Source organism: Ascaphus truei, chromosome 14 (assembly GCF_040206685.1).
Source record: "Ascaphus truei isolate aAscTru1 chromosome 14, aAscTru1.hap1, whole genome shotgun sequence".
NCBI classification, from domain to species: Eukaryota; Metazoa; Chordata; class Amphibia; order Anura; family Ascaphidae; genus Ascaphus; species Ascaphus truei.
Window position 1 is genome coordinate 38,845,238 of NC_134496.1, and position 26,523 is coordinate 38,871,760.

Below are 26,523 nucleotides of genomic sequence, written 5' to 3' on the forward strand. Positions count from 1 at the left end.
AAAGACTTTCTGCATTGCCTTGACTGTCCCTTCTTTTTTTAATTTTTTTTCTTCTCTATCACATACTTCATTGCGAAAATCACCCTGCCCTGTTGGTGGCCCTTGAGGGCTGAGTTGGCTGTCCTGCACTATGTCCTGTAAATATTTTCAGATGGCTTCATTACTTCTGCTTTTCAAATGTCTAAAAAAAAATGCGATTGCTCTTGGCCTGTTATTTAATACATATTCATTTTCCTACAGCTGGTATTATTCAGAAAAGGTTACTCTGTTCCCCTTTCGAAAAGGAATTTACAGTAGGGCACAGTTATGCTGTGTATTTCCGCACAACACTTTCAGTTTAAACAATTCATTTCACATCACTCTGGAAGTGAGGCCGTGGACTAAAAACTACAATATGACTCCTCTCCGCAGGAATTCTCATTAAAGACATCCCTTCCCTTATCTGAAGATGACTAATAGATTGATACCACTGCCTATCATATCTGACTTACTGGAAAATACGTTTCTTTTACTAGGAGGGAGTCTTAACTCACTGGAAGTAAATCTTATTAACATCCCAGTATCAATGGCCCCCGTCCACCACATAAACTAAATATATGTTTGGTCTAAAACTAGTAAATATTTCTCAATTGGGTGCTTGAACCTTTGTATCTATATTGTACATCATCTGCTTTTACAGCTAGCAAGTTAGGCTGCGTCCCCGCTCACGCTGACCGCGCTCATGCTTGAGAGCGGTGACGTCACCAACTCTCTAAGCATGAGCGCCGGGTGTCCTGTCTATTTTGCAAGCGCGGACGAGGGGGCATTGCGGGCAAGTTTAGCGCGCTTCAAAGTCCGTTTTTTTTTGTCTGCTCAAGCGCCAAGCTTGGGTAAGCGCGCACACCGCGAGAGCGGGGACTTCCACATAAAGACTGCAATAAGTAAAAGCGGCAAGCGCCGAGTGCACAGTACGCTCAGCGCCAGCGGGGACGCAGCCTTAGACTCGGGATGCATGGATTTGAGGCATGTACTGTATCCTTGTTTAGTATCATATTCCCCGGCATTGGGCCCTGAATACATTTCTGCACAGTCACCCTTGCACAAAGTTGACACAACCATGATGATGTAAAATCAGTACTTTTTTTCATTAAAAGACCATCTTTGTGGTTCACAGCATCATCAACATTTCACACACGATTCTTTAGCCTTGGTGTCCCTGACACACACGACCTCCAGCCATGGACATTCTCCCCTTCAGTGACCATGCCGCTTCCGCCCTCCAGGTGCGCGAAGCGCGCCCCACACTTCCGCCAACCAGCTGACACTTCCCTGCGTAACGCGCTTGCGTAGATCGGCGGCAAGGAGCGTCGGTTGCCATGGGTGACGGATGAGTCCTTGAGCAAAACGCGTGGAAGAGTTGACCCCAGGGAGAGCGGAGAACCGGATACACCCCCCCCCTCCCTCCCTGAAGCCCGGGCACCGGGGCGCAGAGCCGGCTGATCTGGGTACGTGTTCCCTCCATGCGTCATTCAGCAGCCTCCAAACGCTGTCTTTGCACCGGGTGTTTGAGTAGATTCGGGGCAAACCTGTAAAATAACACATATTCATACAGAAAATAAATAATATATGTATATAACATGTTGTTTCACCGATATAAAATAAATAAATACATCTATTGTTTCTAATAATCAGTGCTCAAAGTGGGTTAAAAAAAAAGTCGTTATGTTTTGTGCCTGGCCAAATAAAATCTGGTTAAACATTGGAGTGGAACAAAAAAAAAAGCTATTTGCACAATATTTCTTATAATATTTATACAATATTTATGCTTTGAAACCACACAAAGGGAGGGGGGACTTCCAGAACCAGGGGCATTTTTCTTTCCATCATCACCAATGAACAGCTACATTTTATTTATTTACTTATAAAAATGTAATACATTGAGTTACCTCTCGTTTTCAAGTATACCAATACATGGTTACATTAAAAAAAACAGAGGTTATACAGTCAATTCATACATCTTTTAAACTTACTGTAGTACTTTTAGAAAGTTTTCTTACATTACTATCCTGCAACAAACTATGGTGTTATTCCTGTGTACTTCTATATATATTTTGTTATGGGTAGGCTTTGGTATCCTGCATGTCATTAAGACTATGTTCTGTCCTCCAAGTTCTTCATTATGTTATACTTTCAAGAATGTATTTATATAAACGTGCAATTTGATCAGTGCTGCTTAAGTTTATATATTTTTTTATGTCTATTTTTATTAATTTACAGCAAATTAACTACTGTAGATGTGATTGATGTAAAAAATGTTTGTTTCAAAATGTACTATAGTTATTGAACAAAAAACTGGCATGTAAAGCAACATTTTAATCTAAACAAATGGTTACGTAGTAATTTGTCGAAATCCAAAATGTGGGTCCTTAAAGTGAAAAAAATCCATTGCTCCAGTTTTGCACGAAGTGACAAATTTATATCACATTTGCAATCACATTTTTTTTCCTTAGTTGCATCATTGTAGTAACAATAGCTCATTAAATGTGACAAAACTAGGCACAAATTATGAGCATCTGTGGGATTATTGTTAGTCATAAATGACCCCCTGAGTTTTGTTGTGTCCTGTCATTTCTAAAAAAGAGAGAGAAAAAAACACACATTAAAGTGACAGCAGTCATGTTCTCAATCCCTGGAAGTAAATGGAGGAAGTAAAGACACTACAGATTTTTTCCAAGAAATGTATTGTGTCAAAGCAGCACACAGCACGATTTTCGACCTGGCCAGTCACTTGAAAAAGACCTCTGACCAGGTCGAAACGTCGTGCTGTGTGCTGCTTTGACACAATACATTTCTTGGAAAAAATCCGTAGTGCCTTGGATCCTCCATTTACTTCTATGCTCAGGATTTCTGTAAGCAGGTTTTCCCTGAACCAAGAAGCACCGGTATAAGAGTGCAAGTATTTTGCCTTTTTTTAAATTCATATTTTAGGTGTGCAGCACTGTTATACCTTGTGTACTCAATCCCTGGAAGACATGATGTATGTTTCCTGCACCTTGGAAATGCTGTGGTGTATTTTATACATTGCTGCACAGCTATACTGCTGAGCGGATTTTGACTGTAATACGGGTTAAACATATGTTGCAGACTGCAGTCAAATTTCGCAGCCTGGATTTAGTAGCTGCTTAGTACTGTGATTGCACAGCAGGCCTTAAATGACCCTCTTTTTTTGCTAAGCATAAACCATAGTTTAAGTAATTTCAAGAATTCAGCTCTCGCATTTTAATCTTGTCTGTAACTGTTACATTACGCCCATAACCATATATTATGTTTTAACTGTGAATTGCCTAAATTGAATGTATAACCTCTGTTCATGTAATGCAGGGGTAGCCAGCTCCAGTCCTCAAGACCTACCAACAGGTCCGGTTTTCAGGATATCCCTACTTCAGTACAGGCGACTCATGCAGTGGCTCAGCCCTTGACTGAGCCACCTGTGCTGAAGCAGGGAAAACCTGAAAAGCAGACCTATTGACAGCTCTTGAGGACTGGATTGTGCTCATACACATGAACAGATTTTCGTTAATGATCTTGCTTAATGAGTACTTTTTGTTTTGGAAAAAGGCAAGAAGTAAAAAGTATCAGACAGGCCACAAAAGTGCTTTGACCTGCATTTCCTATGACTCATACAATGCTATTGTACAGCATAATGCAATGACCTCAACACCTACATAACACAAGGTGTATATATACACAAATGTTCTTTGTCTAGTAACACTGCATCCTATTTCTTGATACAGTTTCCTTGATGCAAACAGCAATCACCTTGAGGATACAGTACTGGCTGTCGTCACCATACTAATACTTGTTTTGTTCTTGTATAGTGCTGACACCCTACAACGGGCAACCACAATGAGCCCCTGCCCCAAGAGCTTACAATCTAATGTGGGTGCCCAAGGTTACAAAGGGTTCTGACACTGAAATTTGAACCAGGTTCCCTTATGTCACTGGCAGTGTTCTTACCACTAAGCTTCTCCTGAAACCATCATGTCACATTCATAGTGGTTTTACTGTTAAAGTAGGAAGTACAGTACATGGCTACTGCATCTTTGACACATTAAATTGGTGGCACCTCTTGCCTACTTTAGATGAAGCTGCCAGGTAACTGAGACTGGCTTTTAAGCTTAATTTATTTGTGCCTAGGTAAAAGCAATACGTTGCAATCCCTTCTGGCTGCATAGGGGTTAAATACCATGCTTGTCATTGTAATAGTTGAATCACTGCACTTAGAAGCAAAAGCGCTAAACCCCTCTCCTCCACAGATAATGATTATTTTAATGGATGTAATATACACAGTATTGACAACCTGACAACCTGCAGTATGTTGACATGAGATTTTGATGCAATTCTTAGTCTCAAACTGTAATCCTTGTGAATTGTGGTTGGCAATAGTCCTGCATCTCTGACGGAGACTTAGAAAACAAGGACTGGACTTCAATCTCATGATGACATGGAGCTAGGTTGACACTAAAGGATCCCTGCATAATTTATGTACTTTTCCCCTCATTAACACTCACAGTTTAGCTTTGCCAGTCCGACTGATGCATGATTATGCAAATTGGCTCTCACACACTATAAGAGGGTATTGATATTCTGTCAAATGTCTGAAGTAGCCATGGAGATTCCTCAACTAGTGTTTCACAGCTTGCTTTTTAAAACATGAAATACCTAGAAAGTGTAGACTTTAGTGTAAAAAAAGAACATGAAGTGATAGACTTGAAATTAATCATGAAAGGAATGTTTAGCATAGGTTTGTGAATTTACCTTTAAAAGATAAAACAATGGTGTCTTTTAACAGCTAATCACTAAAGGAGTCCTAAGAAAAGCAATCCATGCAAGCGCTGAACCCAACACCCACCACATTATATATATTTGTGTCAAAAGGATTTCTAATGTCTATGTCAAAATCTACAATATACAACAAAAAACAGTGTTAGTACCTGCAAAGGGGTCATGCCTTGGTGTGGCTGCAGGTTTATAACGCTTTGGCCAAAGAGTTTAACTAAATGACCCATACTTATGAGAAGACAAAGATAAGTATTTAACTATATACTTTGTCATTTGGATGTAGCATTGGGTCTTTTTTTTTTGCTCTATAGGGTACATTTAGTCACACCCAATAGGACAACTTTTGACACAAATATATATGACTAGCTTATATACCCGACGTTGCCGGTATTTCATGTTCACGTGTACTGACACAGTCATGACGCAGGATGGAGCTGCCAGGACTTCAAACCTGCACGGGTAAGTAATGGGTGTTTGTATGTTGCTGCTCCTCCTGCTGGCGGGCGGTGTCCCCCCCTCCTGCTCCCGGTCCCGTGGCTGGCTGGCTGCCCACGTGGGACAGGAGGTGGTAGCGGGGGTTTTTCCTTCCCACCCCCCTGGTCCCCGTGGCTGGCTGCTGTGTTTTCTTTCTCTCCTCCCCCTCCCCCGGTTCCCGGTGCTCCCGCTGCCTGTGCGGGGTGGGAGATGGTAGCGGGGGGTGTTCCTTCCCCCCCCCCCCAGGCCCCCGTGGCTGGCTGCCATGTTCCTTCCCCCCCCAGTCCGCCCCACAGTCAGCCAATGGGAGAGCGCGGTGTGGCCGGCGGCCAATGAGAGCGCGTGTTGCCACAAACCCACAAACAAACAATTTTTTACTTTTATCTATATAGATGGGTTGGGTTCAAGGGATTGTGTGCGTAAGACGAAAGCTATGTAAGAACTAACATTTTTGAGTGTACAGTAATGTTGCAACCAAGACATACCCCTGAATTTTAGATATTGTTATTATAGATGTAGGAAAAACAATGAATGGCATATGTCAGGATTCTTCAACTTGTTTTCCAAAGGGGCTCGATCAGATGTATAAAGGGCGGCAAGAGTATCATAATATAATTTGGGATACATTTAAAGACTTAAACATTATTATACTTTGAGAATTTTCAAGCAATTTGAACACCTATAACAGATAGATAGATAGACCTTACAAGTGATTTTTAGTTTGAAAAATTGTATTTAGCTGCCTGAGCAACTACAGTGAACTTAGCAGGAGCAGGCAGCCCAGGCCCCCTTTGTGATGCAAGTTGTAGAGCCCTGGCATATGTATTGTTTCTTGTGGTAAACAAGAAACCTGAGGTATTGACCCACATTTACTAATCGGTGCTATTCCATGACACGTGGATGAACTTTAAGGTGCTTATTATGTACCATTGTGCTTTAGCCTTTTCATTGCAGTGTATTGTTTTCTCTTTCACAACTGCAGTGTTTTAAACAGCAATCCCACCTGGGATCATTTTTTCGATTAGTTTTTCTTTTTTTAAAACATAATTGGAGCTGGGGAGTCCTCCAGAGCTGTACCGTGGTATCTTAAGCTCTGGGTTACACCCCCCCTCCCCAGCCCCCCCTGTGGTTCCTGAGAGAGTTACCAATGAACATACCAGGTTTAAAGTTCCTTCCTGGGGAAATAATTAGACCACCAAATCTCGCTGGATCCGTGGGCCAATAGGAAGTTGCAACATCGGTTGTGGCTTCCTATTGAACGATAAAGGTGGCTAGGTTTTCTCCATGACACCTAAAACAGTAATTATCTTGGTAATCGGTGGTTCCCCGGGGGTTAAGGTAGTGCTCTTCTGCTCCGGAGTATCCTCAGTTGCAATTATGTAAAAAAATGCATTTATTTTTTGCCGTGATTGCTGCTCTAGGGGTTTAGTCTATATCCACCGAAGCAGCCGATCAGGCTGTATTTGGCCGAAATTCCCTATCATCTTGAATGGAGAATTTAATCTGAAAACGACAGATCTAGAATGAGGCCCGTGAACTTTGACATTCGAGAGTGAGCGCTGAATACCACTGTACATTTGCTTGCAACATTGTATTTTAAACGGGACCGTTTCCAACATGTGCCCATTGTTTCCTCCCACTAGTTTCCAATTTGTAACTTGCATGGCTATCATTGCGGCTCCAGAATCCGAATTACTCGAAGACATGGACAGGCATGTTCCTGTGCACCCATTACCAGACGAAATTCAGAAGGTATAGTATCAATGAGTAATCGCTGTGTGTGAAAGCTGCTATATGGACTTATCGGGGGACATGTATCATAGCAAATCTGGAGCAAAATATGGGGAAATTGTGTCATTTTCATCTTGCGTCTCTTTGCGTCAATGTATCAAGGTCTTTGCTTAAAATGTTGTGCCGTTTGCATCACCTTGCGACTTGTGGGGTTGGCAATAAGTTGAGGCTTTGCGATAAGTAGCGGTGCAATCATTTCAATCAGAATGTCCTTCAGTATGATTTCTGAGAAACTTTACACCAAGCCACTTTCATTCACTTCTGTCCTACGGCTTATGATCCTTTTACCAGAAGGAACCTAAAATAGTTGTTTCTTTTATTTTTACATTTACGCCTGGAAACCAGTAAACACCATAAAAAAAAAAAAGCCGTTTCTCAGGTGGTTTGTAGAGAAACTGCAAATTATGGTTAGGGAGCTAACGGATTTAGAAAGGCGCTTTAAAGTGGCAATCCAAGGTGGCGGATTTTTTTGTGAATATTTTAAATATGGGATTGAAGCAGGGGGTCTCTGGAGCAGGAGCCCATTAATTTCAACTCCAGGGACCCCCCTGCTTTCGGAGAAACTTACCTCTGAATTAGGTGCCGGTAGCAGCTCTCTTCAGCTGCCAGGGTTCACAATATGTCAACTGTTGAAAGTTTTTGCATCCTGCGGGCCAATAGGAAGCCGTGATGTCATCGGTTCAGCTTCCTATTGGCCCATGTGATGCGGGAGCTTTAAAGCCCTGCTTGCTGAGCCGGATCAGCTACCGACACCTAAGTATCAGCAGTGAGCCCCCTCTCAAGGCATCCTCTTTGAGGATGCAGGGGCTCAGCGCGGAGCGTCCGCACGGCTCAGCGCGGCCTGTCCTTCTATGGACTCGGCCTAAGTATCTGCAGGAGCAGGGGGTTCCCGGAGCTGTAATGGGGTTCAGCTCCGGAGACCCCCTTTTTCAATGCTATATAAAAAAAATCTCAGCAGAGATGGAAAACAATGACCAGTTCGTGTGCATTTAAAATTGGGTTTTAAATGCGCTTCTTACTTTGCCAATCCTTCAGTTATACACCGTGAGTGTACCAGTGGTGCATACCCTCCAACTTTACCTATTTTGAGGATACTGTACCTGTTTTTATGTCCTGCACCTATTTAACCCATTTTTGGCAGTGGTTAAAGCTTGGCAGTAGCGCAACTGGGGGGGGGGGGGGTGGATGGGTGCATTTGTACCCCCCAAGAATTTGTATTGTGCTTACAGAGGCCCCACGAACTTCCCTATGACAATGACACTGATTGCTGGGGGAGAGCGCGGGGCCTCTGTAACAGAGCAGCGCTCCTCATCGGTGTCATGGTGACGCGACGATAAATGATGCTATAAAAACGCGACGGTACGTTGATGGGGAGGGCAGGTAAACACTGCACCCCCAATCAGAGATTCTGATTGCGCCCCTGAAGCTCGGAACCTTTAGCTAAATAACGCAGCTGGGAGATTAGCGACTGATCTATAATGAGCAGCTGGTTAGGAGGGGATTTTAATGTGTGTGTATATAAGTATATATAAATAAACACATGTTATGCGTAATATGATCTTTACATATAGTAAATTATAGCTCCTCAATCACGCAGTGATATGGGCCAAATGTTGGAGGGTCTTGTGGTGTTCATAGTCATAAATCTGTGTCGTCAAAACCCAAGGATTAGAAAATGCTCCAAGATTAAAAAAAATAATACATTAAAAAAAATAGACCAGGGATAAAATGGTAGAAAAAAAACAATCGGCAAGGTTATCAAAGGTCAACAAAGTTTGGATCAAAGAATCAGCTGCTGCTGCATAACCATTTTGCAGATAAAGGGGCATGTAAGACCTTGCACATCTTATTTAGCTATAACAGATAATGAAAACAAACAGAAAGTGAACTGCGCTCTAATAATTGTGAACAAAGTGGTGTTATCTTACAGTGATTAAGTGATTAATTAAATATATAAACCTGTTACTTGGTGAAGGTGTGCAGCTGTATTCGTGGAATGGCTCCACATACCAACTAGAAGAACAAATACAAAAGAAACAGCGCAAAAGACCTCATAGTGTAGTATGAATATAAAATTATATTATTATAACAGGTGAGTATTGCACGTACATCAGATTGAATAATTACTGGCAGTACATGTATATGGACATGTTACCAATCAGCCACGAGTGGAATGGGTTGTCTTCACGTGGGTAGAATCTCCTTCCCCTCTCCTCTGATGGATCAAGGCGGCCGTGGTGTGTGTTATTGACCCGGCATCCAACTGCAGCAGTCCGGTGGAATTCGTCTGCTTCACAGCTGTTGGTTCAGCGGGGCAGGCTCGCGGCATCCAATTCCAGCAGCCCGATGGGAATCCTCTACTGCACGGCTGTTGAAACAGCAAGATAGGCTTTTCCTCTGTGTCTCACGGCGTGTGTCGGCGTGTGACGTCTAATTCAGGCGCGCGTCTAGTGACGTCATCCGGTGGCGTCTGCACGAACTCAGCCGATCAGGGAGACAGCGGGCAGGAACGGGGATGAAGTGATGGGTGTATACAGGATACAAAAGCACAGTGGGTAGTCCAGAGAAGCGCTTAGTAGTTTATGAGTGACTGTCCCAGTCTTCCGGAATCCAAAAGGAGAGTAAAGGTCCCAAGGAGGTCCAGGCAGGAACAGTGTGTGATGGGTACTAGCAGCTTGCACAGCCGTGCAGTAGAGGATTCCCATCGGGCTGCTGGAATTGGATGCCGCGAGCCTGCCCCGCTGAACCAACAGCTGTGAAGCAGACGAATTCCACCGGACTGCTGCAGTTGGATGCCGGGTCAATAACACACACCACGGCCGCCTTGATCCATCAGAGGAGAGGGGAAGGAGATTCTACCCACGTGAAGACAACCCATTCCACTCGTGGCTGATTGGTAACATGTCCATATACATGTACTGCCAGTAATTATTCAATCTGATGTACGTGCAATACTCACCTGTTATAATAATATAATTTTATATTCATACTACACTATGAGGTCTTTTGCGCTGTTTCTTTTGTATTTGCTATAACAGATAAAGCTGAACACTTTACAGAAAGCCTGCACAGTGTTAACCTTAATTTTAGCTTTTGGATCAGCGAGTAGGATTATATATTCTGGAACGCACAGTTCAGTAGAAGTGTTCTTATTTGAGAAAAGTGGCTTTGCCTGAACACACTGTGTTCTTCTAAAGATAACCTCTCATAGCTCATTTTGTCCCCTTTTTTTGCAATAAAGTCAACAATGGTTTTCAAGTTGGAACCTGTGGTATTCATTTTGATTTTCTGAATAGCAGATCATATATCCACCCTTCCTGAGCACACATCATATCTTCCTCTAAAAATAGTAAAATATTTTTTTTTTTTTAAGTGCGTTCCTTGCAAACTCCGTTTCCACCTGGCGGTCGTAGTTTGACCATAGTATCTAGATATGGAGAGATTAAAACATGGGGAGCAGAAGCAGTGTTCCCACATCAAATACAAATGTTGGATAACTCACTAACAGAGATGTTTCGCTTTGGTTCATTATATGATGAAATCAGAGATTAATTTACTTGAATAAAAAATTAAACCTGTGAGTAAGTTAATGGGGGTTATTTACTAAAGTCACCCAGCTCATACCCTCCAACTGTGCCGATTTTGCAGGTAACGTAGGTGTACCTATTGTACCTATTTCTGTCTGGCATGAAACCTTCAGCCAATTACAACAGCCTGAAGATCAATGACTGATTTGATAGACGATCAGCGGTTTATAGGGAATATATCACTACTTCTATTTTATGTAAATATTTGCATATGCAAATAGTTCCAGAAATACAGACGTCCTGAAAAGATCCTTGCATATAATAGCTTGCATGTGTTCAGTGCTTTTATAGCAGGGGCTAGCTTGCTCGTAAGCTCCTGTATCCCACACTGACAGGGAATTAGTTAGTGCCCACCGCTGGAGGGTCTGCCAGCCAGCAAAGTAGGACAAAACCAGTGCAAAATAATCACACCAGATATACCAAACAAAACCCATCCAATTTCAGTGGGATTTATTTTCTTTGACAAATATGGTGCTGTTTTTTATTTCACTAGTCTTGGCCCACTTTTGCAGTTCAGAGGCTTTAGTTAAAATTACATATCCTCCCCCCCCTCCCGTATCGTATTTGTTTGTGTAAAGCATGTGTGTCACGGTGACTTTATGGCAGGCTGTAATTTACACAAAAATATATATTATATATATATATATATAACTGGGTTGAACTGGGACGAGACTTAGATATGATAAAATATAATTTATTCCTTGATAAAGGTGACCACACGAGATATATAAATAACAGGCAAAATATAGACACTTACTTAAAGATAGAAATGATGAAACAGTCACATCTGGACTGGCAGTTCATACAGCAAATCTTCATCATCCCAAGACACGAAAAGACATTTTAGTAAGGGGTGACTCTGACTTAAATACCATTTCAAACTCATCTCTTAACCCTAGATGCCGAAAAGGCTAGCGAAAGTCTTTGAAGTTGTTTGACTTCCAGTGTTTTAGTGTGAAGTTTCACAATTAAAAATTCAGTTCCTTTGGTCCCTGGGCCAAGCATAAACAATTAGGCAATTTAGCCTTTGATCACCAGGCTATGTAAATTCTAGCAAGATGTCCTTCCTGCTCATTATCCTAACAGAGGGAGTTTGCAGTTTTCACAACAGACTCAAAATCCCATATACCCTGTAAATAACTTCATAACTTCAGTTCAGTAGTACTTACTGGCCCGCGAGACATATTAATACATTCCGTCACACCTGTAGTACTAAAATTAAGAGAGCTATTAATATCTGGCTCTTAGTATCTGTTAGATATCAAGTGTTTAGAATCATTAGTTGGGGCTAAGTCCCACAAATACACCTATGTAACTCTTAGCACGTTCAGCCAAGGACATCTCATAATATTCTTATATTTAATAAGGTCACCCATTCTGATTTTCTCCTTGGGTAGCCGCACCCCTTGCCCCCATCAATAAATCCTTTGAAGCAGGGACCCCTGGGTAGGGGACATTTGTCACCTGGTTTTCGATTACACACTCAATGCCCCAGACCTCTTGAAGCAGAGGCGTTTGTAAGTGTGAGTTATAACGCTCACAACCCACTCTAGCTTCCTGCAAACAGGTATTAACATACTGTACACTAAAACCCCTTCTGCTTTTCACATTCAACTTCAATCAAGCCTTTTGAAGTCCAGATTTTCTGAAAAGACACAATACAGTTGTATTTTCTTAAACTGTAGCTTATTAACCCCTTAAGCCCCAGTGTGTGTGGTGCAGACACTGACATAACAATAAAACATGGGAACAGGGCAATGTACATTTTCATGTTAGAACAAGGGTTAAATCACATTTCTGGACCTCAGCCCAGTTAACCCCTTACTTCCCAGGTGAAATTAGAGGGTGGCCAATTGGGGTGTAACCCCTTTAATCCCGGGCCAAATCCTCACGACCGTCACAATGTGGCAATATATAATTATACATTTTTACCTAAAATGGCAATCGTTTGGTGCTCCTGTTATTAGTCATAATGGCCGCCTTTCCGTTTCAATCAATCCTTTAGTCAGTGTACCTCAGGAACTACAATGTATCCTTATATTACGAAGGTAACATTAATTATTGTTACAGTTTACAACAGGCCTGCACAACACGCGGCCCGCTGGCCGCATGCGGCCCATCTGCACTCACTGTGCGGCCCGCGGCGGCTTTCTGCTCTCCCTCTCCCGCGCCCCCCGCGAGCCGCACCACCCCGCGAGCCCGCTGTCACCCTCCTTCGCGAGCCCGCTGTCACTCGCTCTCCCCCTCGCAGGGTAGCAGCGTGCTCTAGCATTGAGGCACTTCCTGCCTGCTGCTTGCTAGAGCGTGCGTGCAGTCCTGCCTGCTCTGCCACAGCCTCCACTGCAAACCAAGGTAAGGTAGGGAAGGGAAGTGCAGGAGGGGCGAGATGATGCGATTTGAAGTGCAGGGGGGGCGCGATTTGAAGTGCAGGGGGGGCGCGATTTGAAGTGCAGGGGGGGCGCGAGTTGAGGGGGGGCACGATTTGAAGTGCAGGGGGGCGCGAGTTGAGGGGGGGGGTGCGATTTGAAGTACAGGGGGGGCGCGATTTGAAGTGCAGGGGGGCGCAATTTGAAGTGCAGAGGGGGGCGCGATTTGAAGTGCAGGGGGGCGCGAGTTGAGGGGGGGCACGATTTGAAGTGCAGGGGGGGGCGCGATTTAAAGTGCAGGGGGGGCGTGAGTTGAGGGGGGGCGCGATTAGAAGTGCAGGGGGGGCGCGATTTGAAGTGCAGGGGGGGGCGCGATTTGAAGTGCAGGGGGGGCGCGATTGAAGGTGCAGGGGGGTGATTGGAGGTGCAGAGGGGGTATGATTGGAGGTTCAGAGGGGGTATGATTGGAGGTGCAGGGGGGGGTGATTGGAGGTGCAGGGGGGATGATTGGAGGTGCGGGGGGGGATGATTGGAGGTGCGGGGGGGATGATTGGAGGTGCAGGGGGGATGGTTGGAGGTGCAGGGGGGATGGTTGGAGGTGCAGGGGGGGATGGTTGGAGGTGCAGGGGGGGATGGTTGGAGGTGCAGGGGGGGAGTGATTGGAGGTGCAGGGGGGTGATTGGAGGTGCAGGGGGGGTGATTGGAGATTCATGGGGGGGTGATTGGAGGTGCGGGGGGGATGATTGGAGGTGCAGGGGGGGTGATTGGAGGTGCAGGGGGGATGGTTGGAGGTGCAGGGGGGGATGGTTGGAGGTGCAGGGGGGGATGGTTGGAGGTGCAGGGGGGGATGATTGGAGGTGCTGGGGGGGTGATTGGAGGTGCAGCGGGGGGGTGATTGGAGGTGCAGGGGGGGGGTGATTGGAGGTGCAGGGGGGGGTGATTGGAGGTGCAGGGGGGGAGTGATTGAAGGTGCGGGGGGGTGATTGGAGGTGCAGTGGGGGGGTGATTGGAGGTGCAGTGGGGGGGTGATTGGAGGTGCAGTGGGGGGGGTGATTGGAGGTGCAGTGGGGGAGGTGATTGGAGGTTTAGTGGGGGGGGGGTGATTGGAGGTGTAGTGGGGGGGGGTGATTGGAGGTGCAGTGGGGGGGTGATTGGAGGTGCAGTGGGGGGGTGATTGGAGGTGCAGGGGGGTCATTGGAGGTGCAAGGGGGGAGAATAATGTGAGGTGCAGGGGGGAGAATGATGTGAGGTGTACGGGGGGAGAATGATGTGAGGTGCACGGGGGAGAAGGATGTGAGGTGCAGGGGGGGTGGGATGTGTGGTGTGCAGGGGGGTATTGTGTGTTTGATGTGGAGGGGGAGTATTATGTGTGTGGGTGAGGGGGAGAGATGGGGGTATGAGAGATATGAGGATTATGATGAGGGGTGCTGGGGGAGATATATGAGGATGATGATGATGAGAGGTGCTGGAGGAGAGATGATGATGATGATGATGATTTTACCTGTGCTGCCCAAATTTTTTTTCCTTGGAGCAGTTCGGCCCTTCTCGCTTTACGAGTTGTGCAGACCTGGTTTACAGCTCAAATTGCTGGGAAAATTGGCAACAAATGATAACATACAGGGAAGTGTTACAGAGATCTTGCACTGCTGAGGAGGTGGGATAAAACCTGCGATAGACATCAAAGGAGTTTTAGAACGCCTTAAAAATGGAATTAAGAGTTTATTAATAATAAAAACAAAACAAATACAGTAAACATTAGCTAATACTACAGAATTGAATGGATTTATTTAAAAAAAAACATATAAGATGTCACATTTTTGCTGCTTTAATAGCCCTATATATTTTGAATAATGTTTTCCAAACATTTTTCATTGTATGCAAAAGGTCAAGAACATGGCACAACCCAACACCATATATTCTGAGGTTGGTTAATTAATAGTTTATAATATAAAACTTTTGAAAGTATAGCTTTAATTCAACCTAGATGAGAAATAATAAAACCAGTTGTATTCACATACCTTCGCCATGGAGGGGTTAGCTGAGAAGCATAGCCTTTTGTTTTACGTTTCAGAAAACATTTAACACTAGTAGATTAAGGTTAAAATAGAAAACATCTGAATAATTCCACAAAGCAATTTGTGAGCAGGAGGAAAAAGCAAAGTATAGGCCAGTGTTTTTCAACCAGGGTTCCTAGGAATCCTTGAGTTCCCTGGCATCCCTAAAGGGCTACCTGTCAATTTAAAATTGTACAAAATACAGAAGCATTTACAATGCATCTGATCTGAGACTCGGTGTTAGAGAGGGTTAGGGTTCCTTACAATGCATCTGATCTGAGACTCGGTGTTAGAGAGGATGGGGGTTCCTTACAATGCATCTGATCTGAGACTCAGTGTTAGAGAGGGTTGGGGTTCCTTACAATGCATCTGATCTGAGACTCGGTGTTAGAGAGGGTTGGGGTTCCTCACAATTTCCATAGGATTCCTTAACCCAAGAAAGGTTGGAAACCACTGGTATAGGCACTTTGTAACGAGCAACAATGATTTTTGACCTAGTAAGTGGGATTGCTACCTTTAACCTCGTCCAGTAACAACATGCTTACAAAATGGGAACTGCCAGAACACGACACAGCCGGGTGTCTGAAATTGCATACATTATTACAACATTTGCTTTGCTCCTTATTAAAGCTTTGCCAGTTCTGATCATTTGAAGCAACCCTGCACTTTAAAGGGCATGTCTTTCATTTATCTGTTGTTCTGCTTGTGTTGAAATATATCTGATTTTATTGCCAAGTCTTGGTAAGAAGTACTTCACTATTTTTGTTTCTTGTGAATCTGATTTGCAAACTCTTTTTAAAGGGCCAAACTCCTTTACTCAATCTAATTACTGTACTTTTAAAAACAATTCAATTAAAATTTTCCACCCCAAGCACATACTGGTACTTCCCGGGGACATTCTCCTCCAGTTTTCTTTTTCGGCAAAATATTGATGTCAAATTTTATTTTTTTTGCATTGACCTATACCAGGGGTGGCTAACTCCAGTCCTCAAGGGCAACCAACGGGGCAGGTTTTCAGGACATCCATGCTCAGCACAGGTGGCTCAATCAAAGACCGAGCTTCTGATTGAGCCACCTGTGCTGAAGCAGGGACTGATTGAGCCAACTGTGCTCAAACAGGAAAATCATGAACACCTGACCTGTTGGTGGCCCTTGAGGACTGGAGTTGGCCACTCCTGACCTATGCGATCTCAAATTATTCTGTCCTCTACAACAGCGGTGCGCAAACTGGGGGGGTGCGACCCCCAGGGGGGCGCAAGACTGAGTGCGTGGGGGGTTTACAGAGGCCCCGCGCGCTTCCCGAAGGCACTTAAATTAAGTACCGGGGGAGCTGCAGGGCCTCTTTAACCCTAACTTACCTTGGCTCCGGCGGCTTCTCACACGTGTCGCCATGGCAACGAGGTCATGTGACGTAACATTGCTATGGCAACGTGACGTCATGACGCCGGTGTGGAGGTGAGGGGACCGCCGGCAGGGGGGCGCAGGGTAAAAAGTTTGCGCCCCCCTGCTCTACAACCACATCTACAAATAATGCTTATATTGGCCCAGCAAAGAATATGGCAACCATACATCTGTTAGCACAATGAACTACATTTTGTTGCCTCAATTAGTTTAACAGTTCTACTCCATAAACTAAAACGTCCCACAGAAGTCTGAGTTTTATTTGCATGTCATCTCTCCTGAGTACTGATTCCTTCTCATAAAAATTGGTGTGTGTGCTATTTGTGATTTTTCAGATGCCCCGCGAGGAGACAGTGTGTCAGTACTGTGGGGTCAGCTACCTTATCCTCCACGAATTTCAGCTTTTAGAAGAAAAAATGAAGGCAATGGAAAAAGAGATGAAGTTTTACCAAGGAAGTGTAGAGCGAGAGAAAAGACTTCAGGAAGAACTCTTGCGTCTCAGCCGAGAGCATGAACACAACAAGACTGGCAGTGAATCCAAAACAGAAAGGTCAGAACATGCTATTCATTTTAATTTTTAATTTTAGCACACTTATTCATTTCGTTCAAAGAAGAAATGCGGAAAAAATCGGCGCTTAAATCTGCCAAAAAAACAGACGGGCAGCCACAGCTGGCAGTTAAATAATTGCAAGTTTGTTAATTAAATCTTTTTTTATGAACCATTCCTTCTAGGCAACTATATACTACTTGATCAGTTTGAAACCCAAAATAAAATATGGTCTCTTATGTGAGAAAAGGTCACTGGTTCTTGTTTGGTACAAAGCCATTAACGTGGCAGAGAGAATTACAAACCTGTTTAATATTGGTTTATTGACTGATATTTGGTGTTGTGTAAGTAATACATTAATGGATACACTGAATTCAGCCACCATGTACAAATTATACATAGTGAATTGTAGTGATGTTCTTTTGAAGGGATCAATAAAGAACGTACGTGGTTACACCTGAAGAAGGGGTTTCCCGAAACGTTGAAACAATGTCTGCATCATTAAAAATCCTTTATATGCCTATTTCTCTTTTCCCACTGAGTTTTTGAGTGCTACAGTACACTGTTCTCTATTGAGGCCTATGGAACAATTTCTGCAGGGATTCTCGCTTTCCTAATAGGGCACTAACCACCATTTTGAAAGGAGTGGTCTTTGAAGTTCTTTTGAAGGGATACATCATTAAAAATATGTTTTAAATATTATATTTTGCCTAAATCACGTCTAGAGTACCCCAACTATTTTACAGCATTTAATTCAAAAACCTATAATTAAAAAAATATAAGTCAGTTGTGTAGTATTCGATAATACTTACTGCATTTTTTAACTCTCTATGCCCTTTTAATTAGTTTGATGGTATTAAGCTTCCTTGGGTTACCACAGCAGCCATTTAGGAAGCCACAACACATCCTCCTTTGAAATAGGCGACCATATTGGCAGGGGGGGGGGTCGGGGTTCTGGGAAGCAGGATATTCGCCAATCGTTCACGGGAGAGCGGATCGATCAGCAGCTTAGATTAGGGGTGCGCAAACAGGGGGTGCGACGATTACAGAGGTCCTGCGCTTGCCGAAGGCATTTAAATTAAATGCCGGGGAAGCGGCGAAGGCCTCTGTAAACTTCACTTACTTTGACTCAGACGGCTTCTGGAGACGCGTCGCCATGGCAACGTGACGTTGTGACATCAGAACGCCGGAGCCAAGGTAAGGAGGGGGGTTGGGGGGGAGAGCTGGCCGGGGGCGCTGGGGGAAAAGATTGCGCACCCCTTGTTTAGATAATTGCATTGCCTCAAATGTAAAAAGGTTTAGTCTTACCACACTCAGTTTTGGAGAAAATAGTTGATGGAAGCATCTGATGTGTTGGTGATTACTTTGAAGAATGGCTGGGACCTCACCTCCGCCATAGGTAATGATCATCGTTGGATTGCTCCTTTCAACTAATCCTGAATAGTATTTATTGTTGTATGAACGGCAAATCTTCGAAGGTACTAAGACTGGACATCAAAAAGTAAACTAGACATGTAGCAGGGGTTATCGCACCCACTGGTGCATTATGGTGGGGTATTCTGTGTTACCCCCGCCATTAAATCCTATGGAAACGCTGAAATATTCTGCATTATGAGTGAGTACAATAACCCCTGCTACATCTGTACCATTGAATGTAACTTCACAAAATTTACAACTGCAAATAAAAGAGGTTTCATATTATTGTCACCCAGAGGGTAGGGGTTAAAGAGATAGAGTTTAAGAGTTCCCAGCGGAGCACAAGGAGAAGACTGCAGAGACAAGCAGGATTGTGTCCCTGTCCCAGTGAGGTCGGATGCCGAGATCGGCACATGACCAGGACTAATACAGTTCTGCTGACTCTGGGTGGTCACAGGATAGGACAGTTAAGGCCCACCCCAAATTACAGCTGCTTGTTTTTCCAGAGTCGTGAGTATCCTCTGAGGGGATCGAACTTGTAAACAACACAGATATGTTGATTACACATACCAGTTTCTGTCCAAGTCTTTGTGAAGAAACAGGGATGTAACGTTTAACCCAACACATGGCTGAGATTATAGTCAGCGCGATTGCGCGCGCGACAAGCATAAATTGCATAGTGCCTATGAGGCCGCCCCTAGTGTATGCACGACCGCATTTTGAAAAGACAAAAAAATGTGTCTTTTCATGCGTGGTTGCGTCACGTGAGTGGTTCAACCAATGAGGGCGAACCAGCTTCGTGATGCGTCCGCCACGCCTCCCCTATCGCCTGCATCTCAGTTCACACATCGATGGGGCTGCAGGCGTGCACGAGTCTATGCGATCTGTCACGCGCGCAAGTAGTACAATCTTAGCCTAAGAGCTCCATCGCTGTGCTGGCACCAACACAAAAGGTCCTTATTAACACAGGGTCATTGGGACTTAAGGAGAGACATTGAGAGACTAATACGCAGTGACTCATAGGTTGGAGTATTGTTGCATAAACTGTGTTGTCTGACAAGTATATGACCCTCACAATTGAGGATCACAGATATGTTATTGTGGGACCACATAAATACAAAAATACATGTTCTGTTGCATTGTCTGACCTCCGCTAGCGGCCTAGCATATCGTTCACATAGGGAAGTAGGGAAGTACAATCAGTCTGGAGAAAATAACGAGGGGTTACACAATATTTTGTCCATGTCCTTTTTACCCACTAGTGCTTATCTAGAACAGTTCCTTGTAAAAGGAGTGTGACAAAACACCAACATGCATTATGAGCCAAGTAGTGAAGTACCGAGTACCTGGAAATTACCCGGTACCCGGCGCTTTTTGAGCTACCCGGAAATTACCCGGACCCGGCAGCAGGGGGCAAGGGCCCGGCACCGGGTAGGAACCGGCGCCTGGTAATGTCAGAGCAGCTGAAAATACTTCATCACTTACCTGCAGCCGGCGCCGGAAAGTGAGGAAAACCGGTGAGGAAGACCGCGGCGACATCTGGGAGTTGTAGCAGAGGTCCTGGTGGCGGTGGCAGCAACAGAAGTCTGTGTTCAGCTAGCAGGAGCAGCAGGAATACAGCACACAGCTGATACCAGTGGGAGCCGGGGAACCATGTGACCGGAACAGGAGCGTTCCCATTGGACAGCCGGCTCCTCCCCGGCTGAACACAGACTTCTGTTGCTGCCACCGCCACCAGGACCTTTGTTGCTGCTCCCTTATGTCACCACGGTCTTCCTCGCCCTGCAGGTAAGTGCCGTCCTTGTAACCGGGTACCCGGCCAGGTAAAATGGGTCATTTTACCCAGGTACCGTTACCTGGGTTGCGGAAAATGTAGGACCCGGTACAACACTAGAGCCAAGCATTAAGAAACCATATATTCACATTATCTGTGATTCACTGTCTCTTTTTTTAAGATGCATTCACTTTATCAGTACATTTATTATTTTATCTTATAAATGTTATTATGTAAAAGTGATATAAAATGTAGTGAACATAGTTATACGATGTGCAGTGTTGACAGATAAATCAATATGCTCTTGTTATTTGAAAGTGTGATATTGAAGCCTGATAGAATCACAGGATAGTTTGGGGCAGAAACCTGGACTGCTTGTATAATGAATGAAATAAAGACTATTGGGAAATAAGATCACACGTATGTATGTTGAATGTAATATAAGTATGACATGGAATATATTTGTGTTCTTAAGGTGGAAACATTTTCACATGAAGTAATTGGTTCCATGTGTAATACCTGCCGCAATGGAAAACAAGATAATACATTTAAAGAAGTGGAATAGAACTGAGTTGGAAAACTTTGCCTTTAGAGACATGATTAATGTGACTTGATATTGTGGTGCCAATTATTAAGTGATCACATGAACTTACATCAGTGCTCAGACATTATCACAAGACACAACAAAGATGATCATCCAAAAATCTTTTAGAGAAGTGTTAAAGTATTTGTATACATCATGGAATTGGGAAAGGTATGTAATGCATTGTGTACAAAAACACACTTTTTTAACTAACATTTCTTCATACTATTTAGAGCATCAGTGCCAATTACTGAATAATTCCTTTTAAACCAGGATTTTGTGTTCACAAGTAAGACTGCACACTTCTGACAGTCCAAAGCAGGGATTCTCAAAACTATGGTTGTGGCCTTTTAGCTAAACTAATGGGGGCATACCCTGGTTTAAGGACACTCACTTTACGTACACTCGCGAGTAAGGACATATCGCCCAATAGGCAAACGGCAGCTCGCTCATGCGCCTGTCAGCACGTCCTGAACAGCAATACCAGCACCCTACCTGTACCGAAGCTGTGCGCAAGTGGGGAGACTATAAAGCCTGTTACAAATGCGTTATTTACATCAGTTATGCACGTATATGACGATTGCAGTACAGTACATGCATCGATAAGTGGGGAAAAGGTAGTGCTTCACTTTAAGTACATTTTTGCTTTACATACATGCTCCGGTCCCATTGCGTATGTTAATGTGGGGTATGCCTGTAAACCTGCAAACATATGTGAATGGAATATTGTTCCAGAAGTCTTGTTGTTTGTTCAGATGCAACTTTGCAAACCTAAGCCGTGCTGCCATGTTCTTTTTAGAGAGAAGAGGCTTTCTCCTGGCAACCCTTCCAAACAAACCATACTTGTACAGTCTTTTTCTAATTGTACTGTCATGAACTTTAACATTTAACATGCTAACTGAGGCCTGTAGAGTCTGAGATGTAACTCTTGGATTTTTTGCAATTTCTCTGAGCATTGCATGGTCTAACCTTGGGGTGAATTTGCTGGGACGTCCACTCCTGGGAAGATTTTCACCTGTCTTGAATGTTTTCCACTTTTGAATAATCTTTCTCACTGTAGAAGGATTGACTTTAAATTGTTTGGAAATGGCCTTGTAACCCTTCCCAGATTGATGGACAGCAACAATTACTTCTCTAAGATATATGCTGATGTCTTTCCTCCTTGGCATTGTGTTAACACACACCTGAATGCTCCAGACCAGCAAACTGCTAAAACTTTGGCTTTTATAGAGGTGGTCACACTTGCTGATGATCAATAAATCAAGGGCATTTGATTAGCAGCACCTGTCTGCTACTTAGCATCTTAATTCTTATGGAAGCAGTAAGGGTGTACTTAGTTTTTCACACATAGCTTCTCCATTTTGGCTTTATTTTTGTTAAATAAATCATGACACAGTGTAATATGTCGTGTTTTGTTGGTCATCTGAGTTTGTATTTACCTAATTTTAAGACCTGCTAAGGAACATATGATTGTTATTATGTCCTGATATGTAAAACCATAGAATTCAAAGAGGGTGTACTTTCTTTTACAAACACACGCACACACACACATATACTATTTAGGATTTAGAGATTACAAAAAAGCAATTGATTCTGTGTACGTCGCAGTGGTTTAAATGCATTAAGACAAAATGTTGAAGAATTGTACATTGATATGGTGAAGACTAGAGTTACCTACGATTTTGTTCTTTTTACCTGAAGTCCAGAAGACCTCCAGAAAAAATAAAATCGGAGAACTCGCCGAAGCAAGTAAGAAGGTGGGCCTGTTTATGAATCTCAGCAAGACCAAAGTGATGTTTAACACGTGTCAACGCTACCAAGATAAATGAAATAGAATAGAACTATAAGAAGTCCTAACTATGACTACCTTGGCCAGCAAGTATCAATGGATGTGAAGGTTTCGAATGGAATCTTTATAAGAATGAAGATGGGATAAAATGCAATTTGAAAAAAAAAAATTTCATTAACGTAAACCCTCCACTGTGCCTCAAAAGGAAAGTGTTAAACCGCTGTATCCTGCCTGTGCTCCCATACGGTTGTGAAACTAGTACCCTATGCAGAAGGTTCAGACAACTTAAAGAAGTGTGGAGAGATGTATGCTGGGTATTACCCGAAGAGACAGGAAAAAGAATGAAGGGGTTCAAAAGAAAACAAAAGTCAGTGACATCATCACAAGAAGAGACTCTACAGGATATCATAAGTCCAAGACAACAACTAAAAGTATGATGGGAGGATTAGATCAGAAAATTTGTTGGAGCAACGTGACTTGCAACCGCAGTACCTCAAGGATCATAAGGACGCGATTATACTGGGTGAGCGCGACGGAGCGCATGGTGTCGTGCGTGCCTGTCGCCCGAGTGGTCTATGAGCTAATATCGCTCGTGACGGGGAGGCTTGGCCGTGACGTCACGAGGTTGGTTCGCCCTCATTGGCTCAACCACTCAAGTGGCCCGTCCGTCGCGCGACAAACACAAAATCCTTGGTCTCCTGAAAACGCTGCCACGCCATCGCGCCTCATCGAGGTGCAGCCTGTTCTTGGCGCCCCGCGTGCGCACTATGAATAGGGGCCTAAGAGGAGCTTTCATCCAGCAGTGTATCAACAAGATCTAAGACGACGACGATATGCAGAATATTCAAATGAATATAAAATGTTTAATTTGGTGTGAAATTATCAAATAAATGAATGGCATGAAAACACCAGTTCATAATGGTCAAAGTTACTGACATTGAAATAATTTTGTTGTTTCAATGTAATGCGCAACAAAAGAACACGCATATTTGGCCCAGAGCTGAAATGGTATGCTATCATAGGCATGCCTCAGCTGGCAGCACTTCAATATCTCCTGTTAAATGGCAGTGACACACCATGCTTGGCATGACACCACTCCAGGTACGGGCAAAGCTTTCCACTTTAAACGAGATGTGAATATTCCCGAAGGACGCTCCCTTGCATGTAAACAATAGTTAGAGGCTGGAAGATAGAAATTGATAGCTGTCTTAAGGTGTTTCATGCGTCTGTTGGCACACAATAAAAGATAATCAGGACCACAATGTATTTACTAAGGAGTGCTACTGTATGTAAGGCACCTTGTGGTCCTTTTTGCAGTATGTGAACTGTAAGGTGCCGTAGGGGTAGATGCTCAGAAGGTCGTTCATTTTTGTTTAACATTGCGTTATCTCATTTCAACATATCCATATCTGTAACGTATATCCCCAAAGCTGCTTAACACTACCTCGTTTCCTTAAAAATAAGGGAACCTTACATTTTAACAGACCTTAGGCTTGTTCATATGCAAATCAGATGGTTATGTGAACTTTACCTACTAACGGCGATCCTCAGACTTCCGTTCCTGTCAACGTTGTGCTAATAACGCAGCGATATTTAGCACCTGCTGAAAACTGCTCGTACTCGCTTCTAAACCCTGAGGAGCATTGCGTTTTTTTTCTCCAAATACAAAGGAAAAGGGAAGGTCTTAAGTGGTATCCATATGAATGGTCTGAGTGTAGCAATTAACCCTTTCATGATGTGTTATTCTAACGGATATGTGGTGAAACATATATATGGCTGAAACACAGCAACAAATTAATATTATTTTTTTTATTATTATTATTATTATTAAAGGGATTAACTATAATATGTTGTTTAATGATGAAAGTGAATGTTAGTTATGTTTATGTCTCCTACTATTGTATAAATAATTTATGGTATAAAGTATGAGTTTACCAGAATGAATCTACATATGAGAAAGATATTCAAGGAGACAGGAGTAATATTTAATTACATACAGTTCAGGCAATCTGTGCAAAAAAAAAGATACAAAATGTTACCTATATAATATTCAACCAATATATCTATACAGTATATATATTTTCCTTCAAGAATAAACCTACCATTTATTGGCATTTCATCCTAGTTTTCCGTCTTTTGCTTCTGAGCTGTACTCTCCTTGTGTCCGGTTGTTCAGGCTTGTAAGAGATGTGTGCAGAGGTATGCAAATGGAGACCGATTTGGGAGAAGTTATATCCTGGCTTTATTGAGCCTGTTCTTTTATCCAGGCAAAACATACAAAAATAATAAATCCCTATCCCTTTGTAAGGGCTAACTTACTTTCCCAGACCCTATCTGCAAGACTGGAGGAATATTCCCATTACCAGCCTATCCCTCCAAAGTCTCAGGAGGTACCTTAAGCAGTCCTCTGTGTCCAGGAAATATAGGTGTCTGGGTGTCTTGATCTCAGCACAGCCTTCGTACTCAAGACAGTGTCTTTGTGCAGGCTTCTCTGCTCTCCTTCTGTCAGCCCAAATGTGAGCTAAGGAATCTCTCTCCTGTGTCTCACGTGAGGCATTTTACAGAGCTCTCAGTAGTCAAGGTGGAGACTAGTTAATTGAGTGGCTGCAATTAACTCTCTCTCTGCTGGATTCTCAGAGCTCTGAGGCTGCTTTATCTAAACAGGGATAAGTCCCTGTTACAGGGCTCTTCACCAACATAAGCCCACCTCTGCCGTAAATCAGCTGCTAGGTTGATGGTAAAGAAACCCTAACAAACTACGTTTTTAAGGTCTTGCCTCAATATCTAAACGCACTCATAACTTATTTTCTCTAATACTTAGACACACGTGATTGACATCAATAGATTTTGACAATAATATATATTTTTTTCATATATATTATTATCTTTTATTGGTGAAGCGCTAACATATTCCGCAGCGTGGTACAATGGGGATACAAAGTTATGTAGATTACAAAAACATAAACGGTTACATACAAGTGAGGACAAACATGCTCAAACCGATACAAAGAGGTAATGAGGGACCTGCTAGTGAGAGCTTACAATCTAGAGGAATTCTGCACTAACAGTGTACACATCTCTGTACATAGGATTTAGCAGCCACAATTAGCCGTATAGTTTATATTCTATGATTTTGGTGCCAGAGGTACAGGGAGATAAAGTGACTTACCCAAGGTCACAAGGAGCCAACACACCAGGATTTTAACCAGGCTCCCCCACTTCAAACGCAGTGTCGTTGTTGTAAGAATCAGTGCCTGGACTCACTGAACTACTCCTTTTAGATCAGGGTTGGGCAACTCCAGTCCTCAAGGGCCACCAACAGATCAGGTTTTGAGGACATCCCTGCTTCAGCACAGGTGGCTCAATCAGTGGCTCAGTCTTTGTAGGTGCGGAAAGAGCTGCAGGTCGCCGACCCCTGAGTTAGGTCATACTAAAACTTGGCGATACTCCCGTCCAGATCCTGACATAGGAATCTAACAGGTTCGGGATGGGTTGTAACACCACAGTTAGGCATGAGTATACTTCACATATAAAAATAAGAAAAAAAAGGGGGAAGTAGTATCGCTGCTTTAATGTCATGTTACTGGAAGATATTGCAACATTATGCTTCAAGAATGTGATGTTAAGCCTATGCTAATGAAATCTAGAACAGCCGTTGTTTTCGCATATAAGTAGCTTTGAAGATACACGTTAACCTCAGGGAACATAATGTCCACTCTTGTTTTAGATAACGTCACTTTGTGAGCCCTGATTTAGTGGAGCTTTGTGGATTTCGCCCTTAGACTTGTTTTATATTCCTGTTACATAACGTACAATCATTCCTCCTCGAAAGTATTGCAAATCTATGTCTTGTTAAAGCACAAATCACATTTTTTCTGCTGGCAGCAAAGGCATTATATTGCCATTGCAGAACAGTGGTC

General features: G+C 43.3%; 1 protein-coding gene and 1 long non-coding RNA gene across 4 annotated transcripts in view; one reads left to right on the forward strand and one right to left on the reverse strand.

Annotated features, from left to right (window-relative positions):
• Positions 1-1,100: 1,100 nt before the first annotated feature.
• Positions 1,101-25,504, reverse strand: LOC142465990 (uncharacterized). The gene is made up of 2 exons (XR_012788026.1): positions 24,706-25,504; positions 1,101-1,565 (listed from the first exon to the last, which is right to left on the reverse strand). It is a non-coding gene; the product is annotated as an uncharacterized LOC142465990 (long non-coding RNA).
• Positions 1,327-26,523, forward strand: part of LEKR1 (leucine, glutamate and lysine rich 1) — a 114,731-nt gene continuing 89,534 nt past the window's right edge. The window contains exons 1-3 of one of the 3 annotated variants that reach the window (XM_075570548.1): positions 1,327-1,484; positions 6,939-7,047; positions 16,830-17,044. In XM_075570548.1, the coding sequence (XP_075426663.1) occupies positions 6,958-7,047; positions 16,830-17,044 (305 nt within the window). In that variant the 5' untranslated portion in view covers positions 1,327-1,484; positions 6,939-6,957. Of the gene's footprint in view, positions 1,485-3,456; positions 5,281-6,938; positions 7,048-16,829; positions 17,045-26,523 lie in introns of those variants that run through there. The other 2 variants (XM_075570547.1, XM_075570545.1) reach the window with 2 other exon arrangements.